Source organism: Vanacampus margaritifer, chromosome 15, assembly GCF_051991255.1.
Source record: "Vanacampus margaritifer isolate UIUO_Vmar chromosome 15, RoL_Vmar_1.0, whole genome shotgun sequence".
Taxonomy (NCBI): domain Eukaryota; kingdom Metazoa; phylum Chordata; class Actinopteri; order Syngnathiformes; family Syngnathidae; genus Vanacampus; species Vanacampus margaritifer.
The window spans coordinates 21,979,047-21,990,749 of NC_135446.1; the positions used below are offsets into that span (position 1 = coordinate 21,979,047).

At 42.4% G+C, this 11,703-nt stretch overlaps 3 protein-coding genes across 5 annotated transcripts; all 3 read right to left on the reverse strand.

Moving 5' to 3' along the window:
- Positions 1 to 190: 190 nt before the first annotated feature.
- On the reverse strand, positions 191 to 3,466 carry ube2nb (ubiquitin-conjugating enzyme E2Nb). Its single transcript, XM_077545190.1, has 4 exons — positions 3,301 to 3,466; positions 1,605 to 1,851; positions 1,375 to 1,515; positions 191 to 854 (listed from the first exon to the last, which is right to left on the reverse strand). Exons 1-4 carry the CDS (start codon positions 3,328 to 3,330, stop codon positions 790 to 792), a joined length of 483 nt encoding a protein of 160 aa, XP_077401316.1. The 5' UTR covers positions 3,331 to 3,466; the 3' UTR covers positions 191 to 789.
- Positions 3,467 to 4,247: 781 nt separating this feature from the next.
- Positions 4,248 to 5,889, reverse strand: mrpl42 (mitochondrial ribosomal protein L42). Of its 3 annotated transcripts, none has more exons than XM_077544748.1 (6): positions 5,555 to 5,889; positions 5,286 to 5,346; positions 5,138 to 5,222; positions 4,886 to 5,049; positions 4,713 to 4,802; positions 4,248 to 4,628 (listed from the first exon to the last, which is right to left on the reverse strand). In XM_077544748.1, the coding sequence occupies exons 1-5, from the start codon at positions 5,631 to 5,633 to the stop codon at positions 4,757 to 4,759; spliced, it is 435 nt and encodes a 144-aa protein (XP_077400874.1). In that variant the 5' UTR covers positions 5,634 to 5,889; the 3' UTR covers positions 4,248 to 4,628; positions 4,713 to 4,756. The 3 variants fall into 3 exon arrangements, with proteins under 3 accessions (XP_077400874.1, XP_077400873.1, XP_077400872.1); XM_077544747.1 differs by having other exon boundaries at positions 4,248 to 4,637; XM_077544746.1 differs by lacking the exon at positions 4,248 to 4,628 and having other exon boundaries at positions 4,702 to 4,802.
- Positions 5,890 to 6,538: 649 nt separating this feature from the next.
- Positions 6,539 to 11,458, reverse strand: pwp1 (PWP1 homolog, endonuclein). The gene is made up of 15 exons (XM_077543674.1): positions 11,253 to 11,458; positions 11,034 to 11,092; positions 10,803 to 10,957; positions 10,540 to 10,625; positions 10,384 to 10,480; positions 9,715 to 9,825; positions 9,523 to 9,653; positions 9,383 to 9,453; positions 8,425 to 8,521; positions 7,948 to 8,009; positions 7,773 to 7,881; positions 7,612 to 7,702; positions 7,404 to 7,525; positions 7,218 to 7,323; positions 6,539 to 6,915 (listed from the first exon to the last, which is right to left on the reverse strand). The coding sequence occupies exons 1-15, from the start codon at positions 11,316 to 11,318 to the stop codon at positions 6,827 to 6,829; spliced, it is 1,452 nt and encodes a 483-aa protein (XP_077399800.1). The 5' UTR covers positions 11,319 to 11,458; the 3' UTR covers positions 6,539 to 6,826.
- Positions 11,459 to 11,703: the final 245 nt, after the last annotated feature.

The following is an 11,703-nucleotide window of genomic DNA, read 5'->3' on the forward strand; positions in this document are numbered from 1 at the left end:
GGAAAATCATCAAAAAGGAAATTGTGTGTTTAAGCTTTCAAAAGTGTTCCCAAAAACAACACACACACACACACACACACACACACACACACACACACACACACACACACACACACACACACACACACACACACACACACGCACACACACACGAGTGTGCATGACATAAAAATGATGAGTTGACAAATGATGCATGTATTAAAAGGAGGACAACTTTAATGCATGATGATTTCGTACCAGTGTGCGCCTGGCTTTTCCATGATACCGTATATGAATAAACATTATTCCTCTTAAGACTGTAGTGAAGAGGTTGTCATTCTCTGTCCATGCATTTAAATAGCAACACAGACTACGTTTACATGCAGGCAATATTTGGAGAGTTATTACCCCCGTATACATGCCGTTTGGATTAACCCGATGTAAAGGGTTATAAAAGGGGTAAACCCAGGGGATTGATTTGAGTTTTTGACAACCCAAAGAAGAGCATATTCGGGTTGTTGCGTGTGTTTACATGGCCTTACAAAAGCCGAATATTGGCAATATTCGGCTTTTGAAAGGGTTATTGCCTGCATGTAAACGTAGTCACAAGGGAAGGCGAGGGGTGGAAAGGGAGGGGAAAAAAAGGGTAACACACATGAAACGCATTTTACAAAGGGGGGAGGAAAAAAAAAAGTCACCCCCAAAGGTCTGCAACAGTAGATTTCTTTCAAATAGATGTGGACTTATAATCTCATTTTGTCCGTCAAATTCAAATGTTGACAGTAAAGGAGTACACGTTGTGGATGACATTCAGACGCCGGTGCTGCTACTGTGACGCTCGTTGCAGTTTGCGTACATCTTGGTCCATGCTCGGGCTGCAAAAAACACAAGTGGGGAGAAATGATGACTCGGGTTTCCCAGACGAGCGGACCCTTTTGCCGAGCGGGTCACGTGTAGTGTGAAGAGCCTCCATTTTTCAGTATAAAGCAAACACAAACCTTAGGAAGCATCTTTTCGTTTTGCTGACGGACGCGCACGTCCATCAGCAAAACGAAAAGATGAATGTCCAGGCGGAAACACGAAACGTTGGTTCCGGCAACTTCCGGATGCCGCAAATGTGTTTTTTTAAATGTTAAAATAGCGTCGAGGCATGCATTTTTGGCATCGAAATATATCATAACATATCGTGATTTATTTTTCCATATCATCCAGCACTAGGTTTAATAAGTGATGACCTTTTTCAAGGTCCTCTGTATTTTTTTAACAAACAAGTATTCAATTAAAAGGATGTTTTTTTGTTTTTTTTTACACATTGCAGCCTTTGCAACTTGAAATGTGCGCATTGGAACGTTGATTTGAATTGAAAGAAAAAAAAAAAGAAAGACAAATGTCCACCTGTCTCAATGGCGGTGCTTTCACACTTCTTCCACTGCTCGGCGACGTCGTTTGCCAGCGGGTCATCTGGATTGGGAGCGCTTAATAATGCCTGGATGGATAGCAACACTGTGCGGATTTGCAGGGCCGGAGACCACTTCTCTAGAGGAGGAAGACCACGGGGGAAGGGCAACGACGTTTAAAAGTGTCACATCCACAAAGCGACAGGAGGAGGCGTAAGACGCGCGTACCTTTCAAAATGTCTAAACATATTCTCCCCAGTCTGTCAACGTTTGGATGGTAGATTTTGGTCATGAATCGCACTTTGGGGGCCGCCATGGGGTACTCCTCCGGGAGAAACAGTTCAAGTTTAAATGTGCCCCCTTCGAAAGGAGAGTCTTTGGGTCCCCCGATGTACACGTGGAAGTAGCGTGCGTTGCCTTCGTCGGGCGTCGCCTTGATGCCGGGGACGGGCTCTTGCATCAGCCGCTGCGTCTCCTGAGGACGGACGGGTCAGACACGACTTAGGGATCGGCGCACCACGCGTGCCGGACGGTAGCCAAAGAGGCCACATGAGAGGGATCGGATGAAATGGATTAACGGTTATCTTGCATAACCGGCAGGTTGGTAAACATCTCAAGATGATGCACAGAAAGTAAACTTGCTATTGGCAGTGATGAAAATTGGCAAAAGGTACCGACTAGCTGCTCAAGATATCGAATATTCATCAAATATTTTAAAATTCAATATCGATATGGATGGATGAGATGATGATGTGAAGTTACTATTTTTGTCCATTTGGAGTTGCTTTGCTCGCATGCCACGAGTACCTTCGGATCTAAAACACTCGTTATCCACCCTTTTTTTGCATCGACAATTACGAGATGACAGCACAAGTCAAAATGGCGGACAATTGGGTGAAAGAAATCGCTCTGCTCGTTGAAAAGCATTGACGTTTGGATGTTTGTCATTTGATTTGTGAGGATTATTTTGATTTGAAAATGTGATGAGATTGTCGTTTGACTTCTAAGAATCTGTGTGGTTAGTCTGATCGTCACAGGCAAAAAAAAGCAATACGATCCGCCTTTTGTTTTCACCTTATAAAGGAAGCATTTGCATTGCGTCGCATTGGGAAGGTATGAAAATTGCGCGGATGTTAGCAATTGTCGACAGTCACTCGTTCTTTAAAGGCAGTCTGGGCTCCCTCTTGTCGAGTCAGTGTTAGAGGAAAGAATCCCTCAATCAAAATACATCACATTGATAACATTGGAAAGCCACTCAGACATTAGAACGAAGCTTGTATGCATGCGAGAGCGTGTTTTGGGTGGTACTGGGATTGTGACAACCCAATTTAACACATCAATTCGACAGGATGATTTGAGCTTTTCAACGTGACGCACAGCAACAAGGAAGTGGATGTTAGATGGCGTTTGTCGGTTAGCTTTGTTATGCTAATTGCCGTCAAATGCTGCCAAACTTGATTGAAAAGGCTGTGGTGGTGGAGCAGGCTGGTGGGCCTGGGCCAGAACCCCCTCAGCAAACTATCCTGAGTGGGCCTTAATATTTAACGTGCAATTAATCTGTGCTTAGCTGTGTAAAGTATCAGCAGTTCTAATGTAAAGCCACACAGTTGCTAGCCTGACGAATCCCATTCAGAGGTCCATTCGAAACGTGTCATCGCACCGGAGGTTCGCGAGTTTATATTCAATTATGAATTTTTAAGAATAGATATAATCTGCCGTGGATGAGTGAGCGCGATGGAAGAGAAGTGGCAAACAAAACACTTAGGCGAGACAAGCCGTTAGCCGCGAAGCTAACCGTGCTAACGTCAGGCTGCGCGTTCCCGAGGGTAGCAAAATGACCCATCCGCGCTTTTAATATCACCGCGGTGACCCCCGCGCGAGTCCGATTACCACCCACGTTCAACGGCGTGTCGCTGGAGTGTACCTTGATAATCCTACGAGGCAAACCGGCCATTTTGTATTGTCTTTTTTGTTTTTTGTTGATAGTTTTAGCAGTGCAAGTCGCCTTCTCTTCAGGCTGGCTGGATTGAGCTGTCGGGGCGGGGCCCACCACGCCCGCTTCCGGTTTCGCATGACGTCAGAGGGGGAAAATGCGGCCTGTCAGGATCGTCCGCTTCTTGGCTTTCCTGATGAACGCAACTCAACTGCTTGCAGGTACGAGTCAAATCAGACCTGATCAAATAACACAATTAACCGTACTCTGCTGTACTGTTCATTTTTTGGGGGGTTCTGCTCCTCCTCTATTTTTCTTCTTCCTCAAAACAAGTATATACGAAAATAAAATAAACTGCTCCAAAAAAAGAATGGAAGTGTTCCCTTAATTGTACTAGTGTATATGCTATATATATATATATATATATATATTGTTCCAAAAAAAATCAAAACCACTTAGTTCCTTTAATTTTTTTGAGCAGTAGGCTATATAATATTGTGAGAGCTATTTCTCTGGATACACAAGAGCAGCATTGAGGAAGCATTAAAAAGAAGTTAAAAATCTTTTATAAACAAGATTTAAAAACAACAACAATAAGATGTTGCATACTGGTATATAGCAACGAATAAACTTTAATTATGCTACAATAATATCAATAAAATGAATTACAAATTGTGAAGTATATTTATATTGATAAATTATAATATAGCTAATATGTGCAGTATATGAAACAACTGCTGATAAGCGTAATTGCAGTTTGTCATTGAAAAGTAAGTCTTTTTTCGCTTTTTATTACTGAAGAATGTCAATATACAGTGCTCAACATTAATTAGCACGTGGATCCCATTTGAAAAGCAACTACAATTGAGCTTTTACTCAACTCTGTTTATGCAATGCTTTAATTCTGAAAGTAAAATCATGGTTTTCGAACAAACCTGTTTGGGAGTACTCGTTTATTTTTGCCAATGAAATAAAACTGCACAAAAGTGAATTTATTGTTAAATCATCCAACGTGGAGGAGTGCGGAGGAGCTGCTCATCTGCATTGAGAGGAGCCACCTGAGGTGGCTCGGGTATCTGGCTCGGATTACTCCTGCACTCCTCCCTGGAGAGGTGTTCCGGGTATGACCCACCGGCAGGAGGCCCCGGGGACGACCCGGGACAAGTTGGAGAGACTATCTTGGCTGGCCTGGGAAGGCCTTGGGATCCCGCCAGAGGAGCTAGACGAAGTGGCTGGGGAGAGGGAAGCCTGGGCTTCCCTGCTAAAGCTGCTGCATTTTTCTTCACCTTCTTCACAAGGGCCGATAAGGATTCCTGCATCTGGAATTGCTGAGAACAAACTGAGCAGATCACGACAGACTAGGAACAAAAATGTACACTCAAAACAAAAGGATGTGCACATACCTGGTAGTTTATTACAAAGAAACATAAGATATACATATTAACAACTATCTGTCCTTTGGTGTGTTCTTCTTAATGCGTCTCATGTGGTATCTGTAAATAGCGGTGAAAATCACCACAAAGCACATTTAAAAGGATTTCATTTTCCATCAAGTGTGCATTTTGTGTTGACTTACTGTCCAACTGGATACCAGCGGTGCTTGGTGGTGTAAAACATCTTGCTCAGCTCCTCCATGGTGGGACCCGGTTTATCTTTCAGCACCTCCTTGCTGAGGTGGGCCTTCAGCACCTGCTCGTGGGTCTCGGGCGGGCTGCACAGCGAGTCGGGCCTCTCGATTGGCTGCAACCGACAAATGGGAAGCTACATTAGATAACATTGCAATGACAGTTACGTGGGTTATGTCGATTGTACCGTATCCCACTCCTACCTGAGTGAGCTCATAGGGAATGTCCACAGCTGGATGGTAGCAGACAACGGTCTTCCCGTCTGACGTCAAACCGATCTCCACATCTCTAATAAACACAAGACAATCAAACAATGGTAATATATTACAGTGAACAACACAATAAACAAACCTGCAGTCGTCAATGGAAGGATCACGGATATTGGACCCATTTCGAACCGGCATCAAGCAAGCTGCAAAACAATTGCGAGATTATTACATTTATAGTTAAGGTCGGTTAGTTTGCTACTAAATTGTACAATGTTACATTTTCAGTATTTCAAGTGTTGACGCCAACGTCAAGGTTAGCTACCGTTAGCTTCACTCGCAATCGTTGAAGGCCTACAACATCAATACAAACATAAACATTGATTTAATGTAAAAACATAAAATAGTCATTACCTTGGACATGTGGTAATCTACTATAGTAGGCAATTCTCGTTAGGAGACGGTTTATTTTGCTCAAGTGACCTGACGCCATGCTGCTATTTCCTTGTGTACGGTACTATTTTGTTTCCGGGTGAGGTGGTTAGCTCGCCTCGGGGAGGTTTTACATTAGTTCCGCATCACATTTCTTTCAAAAACGACGGTTTCTAAATTGCCATATGAAAATAATGGGATGGGCATTAAACTTTATTTTTTAAAAAGTTCAACCGGAGCATTAAATTACTATAGAAAATGGTGAGCAATTTGCTGGAGTCAATGCTGATGCTGCGAGCCCACCCGGAAAAACAAATCAAATGCACACCAGAAAATTGCAGCACGACGTCCGGTCACTTGAACGAGGAAGAAAAAATAAGTACGCAATCGTCTGTAAATCAGACAAAATGTTGTTTTAACACGATTAAGTTAGATTTTTTTTTTTAAATTGTTTCATAAACAATTAATTTTACGTAAAAAAAATGTGAATACGTTCACGTACCTAAAATAGCAAATGCATATTTATCAATTAAAAAATATATTTTTGGATACTTTTACTTACCTACCTACTTACTACTTTACTAATTTAACTTGCATATTAAAAATACATCTGGATAAAATGAAATCCACCTTGTAAAAAAAATACATAAGAGCAATTTACTGCAATAGAAGATTGATATTTTTAAACTTGATGTTTTTCTAAAGCAATAAAATGCTAATTTAAAATTAATAAGATGATTTATCATTTAAACAACAAATAAACAAGCATTTTACTGCAATAGAGAATGTTTCCATTTTCTAAAGCAATAAAAATGTTCCTATATACACTTGATAACAAAATGATTACAATGTATCCACTCGTATATGGTTTCATGATGACTTTTTTTGTTGCAACTTTTCCCCACTCTGTAAGAAGTGCGGTGATCAATGCTATAATAAACTCAGCCAACAAATAAGAAAACATGACAACATTTTAAGTTACAAATTTCAGAACTGTATTTATACACTGGATATACATCATTTTTTCAGAACACTTTTACCAGTAAATAAACATGTTTGCCATATAAATTTGGCATTTCTGTAAATGTTCAAAGGAGTAACAGCCTTCAACAAACAAACGGGCAACTCCAGTGACGTGAACGCACATATTCAAGATGGATGGTGGAACGAGAATTGACCGTGAAAGCACTTTTTCCCGTGAGAGAAAAACTCTAACTCAAGATATGAACAGAATAGATCGTTGTTGTTGTCCCGCTACAAGGTGTCCATGGCTGCTGCAGCGCTGGATGTTTCGGATCCCGCGTTCACCACCAAGCGCTCCCGACTGCCAAACGCCGTCGCCACTAGAGGGAAATGTCCAAAACAATAAAAGAGGATTAGAATAGAAAAGAAAAGACTCATTGTGAGGCGACGTTCGTTCGCACGACAGGCAAACGTGAGCGACGTCGTCTCTTCTTCTGCGCATGTGAGCCGCGTTGGGGACACATTTGCGTCACACACAAGACAGACTGAGGATGCAATTAATATGCAATATGAAGGCTTACACACCCATAAATAAAATCAAAACATGGGATTTGACCAAAATATCCAAATTGAGCATTAAGCCCTGCCAGTGTGAAGCCGGCCTGAGAGATTTTGGTCTCACCTGCTGCAACGTCGCTGATATCCCAAACCCGCAAGCCGTCTCTCTGTCCCCCGAAAGCATAAGTGAAGGGCCGATCGGGACAACATGCCGCACAGAACACCACGCCCTGCGCACGAACACAAACAACAAACGTTGCACTTCTTCTTCACCATCGGCATCGTTGACAGGATTGCACAAAAGTCCCACCATTTTCATGTCCCTGGAATGCAACAGATTGGGCTTGTCGCCCAAAATGTCCCAGATCTTGACGTGTTTGTCCGCTGAAGACGTCACCAGGCAGCCTTTAATCTGGCTGCTGAGATCCAAACCTGAAAATGCAGAAGGCAAAGTTTCCCAAGTGGCGAGGAAAGTACAAATACTCCATTACTTACTGAAGTCCATTTCCCACGCATACCTGACACTTCGTCGTCGTGCGCCTTGAGCGTGAAAACGGGTTTATCGGCGCGAGCGTCCAGGCAGTACACAAAGCCGTCTTCTGTGCTGGCCTGAAACACGGCCACGCATCACCATAGCTCGTCCTGATTTTGACAGCCCAAATCGCTCGGTGGCACCTACCAGGAAGTGACATGGCGAAAAGTGGTTCCACACCAGGCGCTCCACTTGGCCACTGAAGCGCCACGCGCGGCAGCCGTCCGGGCTGCGGCAGTCGTACAGCACGGCCGTCCTGCAAAGACAGCGGCGCTTCCAGAAATGCGCTCGGCCCCAAAAGCCAACTTAGGAGCAAACGTACTTGTCGTAGGATCCTGACAGGAGAGTCTGCGCCTCGAACGGGTGGAAAGTCACCGTTTGAACCTAGAAGAGAAGAAGAGGAGGAGCAGGGTGAGTTTGGAGGACCACAAATGCAAACTTCAATCAAACTCCATTCATTGAGCAGCTTTCACACATTCAAATGCAACTCTAAATGATAAACAGTTCAAACATCCATAATACAATAAAAAGAAAAAACATCCGCCCCCCTTCGCCCCACCCCCTCATTTGAATAACATTTCATGATGTACATATGAGAGCACAGCATTCTTATTTGATTGATATTTAAAATTGATTTCCAATTTTTTTAAATTTATTGTTGTTGTTTTCATTTATTTCTTTGTATTCAATTTCTGGAATTATATGTTTATATCCATTTTTGGTTTTACTTTCGATTTGGCTTTAAGGTCATCCGCGATGCGGATTCAATAACCGATCAATCCATTGATGGGTGTCATACTTTGTCAGTGTGTTTGTGTAGGGTGGTGGCGGGCTGGCCTCGATTCAGATCCCACAAGATGACCACGTTGTCAGCTGAGCCGCTGGCCAAGACATTCCTGAGAAGGAAAAGCGCACGTCAAATACGCACGAATGCCATTTTGGAACATTCTCCGCGCAAGACATTTGCATGTGCAGGACGTTGAGGGATTACCAAGTAAGTACTAACCATAACATTGAAATGGATTGCACACACACAAAAACTGTACAACCTCACAGAACAAAACCTTTTTCACCATATAGGCGTCATCATATGTGAATGCCGATACATGTCTTCAATCGAGGCCATACGTTTTACACGACATGCATTTTGTGAAAACATGAATGATATATACGTAGTTTCACCCCAAAACCATGCAATGCTGCCATCTGCTGGCCAGAGTTAGTTGTTTCCCCCCCAGCTCATTTCGAAAGCAAATCCAGGCCTTTTCTTCGCCCACTGCAATACAAAAACATAGTTGACAGCCGACGGCGCTCCTCGCTAGGGTTCTGTTGACGCCGACTGTCGTTGTTAACTATGCGAGTTACCTTGTGTATGAAATGTGCTATTTTAATTACGTTGCATTGCACACAAATGGATTATACTGGATTACTAAAAAAAAAAAAGTTGAATACACCGTCACATTTCGTGCCGTTTGAACATTTCATTCCAAAACTAGAGGGAACCTCCCACAATTTCAGAATGACTTTTCATTTATACAAATAATAACACGTCCATCAAAACTTAAGGCACAAAAAAACATGTGCAATTGAAGAAAATCTAAATAATAATAATAACAAAAGTTGGCCATATAAAGAGATGGCGAGACAAGGCGGCCATTTGCCAAATTGTTGCATTTTAGTGCCCTAAAATGCAATTTGCTGGCCAAATAAGTGCATTTTTAAAAGAAGCGTACATATTTATATTCATATTTACTGACCGGATGATTTTGTTCCAGGACAAATCCAACACGGCATCGGTGTGGCCTTGCACCGTCTCGGCGGACGCACCCTGACATCCGGCAAAAGATGAATAGCACTCCAACAAAAGCCTTTTGCCGACAGAAAACACAACAAGTACCTTCTTGCCGCTTTTCTTCTTCTTGGCCGCCTTTTTGCTGCCCAGAGTGAAGACGGGCTCCAGGCAGTCCACCACGTCCAGGTCCCACACGTCGATCTGCGGCGTCATGTTGCCGATGGCGGCGTAGTTGCCTGGCCACAGACGGACACGTTCAACCTCGCCATCAAATACCAAACGGAGCTTTTGTCTTACATCGCTTTTCTTCGGGGTTGGGATCAAAGTTGAGCCACTCGATGCTTAGCGGGTACGCCGGCAGCAGGATGTCGTGGTGCACGTACAGAGAGTCCTCCTCGCCGTTGTACACTGGAAGGCAAGAAGGCGCATTTGGCTTTCCATGATTATTCCAGCAATTCATCGGCTGAGAGTTCCTTTGGCATTATTAAATATTGCCGGCCTGTGCGGTGCAAGCATTATTTTTGTTGACTTTGGGTCAATGTCCTCACGTTCTACTGAAGTATCTGTGAATTTGTATTAAGGCTGAACAGTTAACCAAATTCTAATTGGCATTGCAATGTAGTCGGATGCGATTTTAAACGACTGTAAGTCAATGACTTTCATATTAGTTCACGGTTCATTGCCTTTTATTTTATAAGTCCAAAACATTTCTGTATAAAAAATGTGATTTTTTTCCCCTTCTAATTCAGATTCATTAATTGCTACTGCTTGTTAAAAAAAACACACATAGGAAGAGGACCTTGGGAAAAAAAGCATATTAAATTGCAATCACAATAAAATAAAATAAGATTGAAAAAAAAAAAAAAATAGTAGCTTGTGAATCAATGTATAATGAATGAGTTACCCAATGAATCGTTCCAAATGTATTTGATTATTCTTGCTGGCTTCATATGTGATGTTAATTACCGTAGACTTCCAGATTGCAGCAGTCTTTGTCAACCTTGCCAGACAGGATGAGGTTGTCGGTGGGCTTGATTTGGAAGTCCTCTCGTTCATATTGATCCTAAAAGTGATGCTTTGTTAGATTCAAAATGCTTCATGTTCAGTGAGCGTTCAACTCACGGTGTCTTTGAGCGTGATATAAGGGTCTTCGTCATTCGAGCAGAACACGGTGAGACCTGCCAGGCTGTCCCCGAGGTTGGCCGTCGCTATATTGTAGACAAACAAGAGCTGTTTAATAGACTTAAAAAACACAACTAAAGAGGCTTGGAAAATCCTTAATTGTCCAAAAGAGGCTTGGTTGTGAACTCCTGATGCTTTTATTTCTTCAGTATTTGCATGCATGTTCTCATAAATGTCTTCCAAAATGTCAACAACAACCTCACCTATATCTTCTTCGTCATATTTATCCAAGCCATATTCTGCAAGTTCATCCTCTTCATCATTTTGTGCTCTGGCAACATCGCCTGTATCATCGTCTGCTACAATGCCAGCATCCTCCTCTTCCTCTTCCTCTTCCTCTTCATCTGCTGCTTGTTCCCTGTTGGAAAACATTCACCACATCAATGTAAGCACATCCTGAATATCTCAAAACTAAACACCGCACGTCAATGCACCCCAGCTCATTCTTTGCCTCATTGATGATGCGTTGCAGCTCCTCCTGGCTCAACTGAACCTGTACAAAAAGAAATAGTCAACTTCACATGACAAAGTACAGCTAAAACATTTAGGATTATGTTCATAAAGCTGATGGAAACGGCGTCCGACTTTCTTGTTGACGTTAGCTCTTGACAGGCTAACGCTAGCGAGCTAACCGTTCCGATTACTTTACTTACTTTGTCCGGCGTTCCCTTGGCGGCACCCCGCGTCACCCAACCGATACAAGTAATATGAGAACTCATGACGTATGAAAAACTCTTGTAAAGCTGTAGCTGGACTTCTGTATAGAAATGATAAAAATTCTTAAAACGCACACGCAACTAAATCTGCCAGCAAACCATGTGGTTTGAGCGCATGTTGATGACGTCACATAATCGCAACGCCACACCCGTTTGATTATGAATGGAGAAACGGATTAAAACACACTACTGTATATATGAGTATATATATATAGTAATAATTTAATGATGTATTTTTGTCGTGTAAAATCTTAACTTAAGACGTAATGCGCAATCAAAGTAACAATTCTGGCCAAGTAACAAAAATATTTAACAGTGCTTTTCATTTTAAAATTCGACGGTGTCCTTGAGTGTCTAGAAAGGCGCCTATAAATACAATGCATTCTTA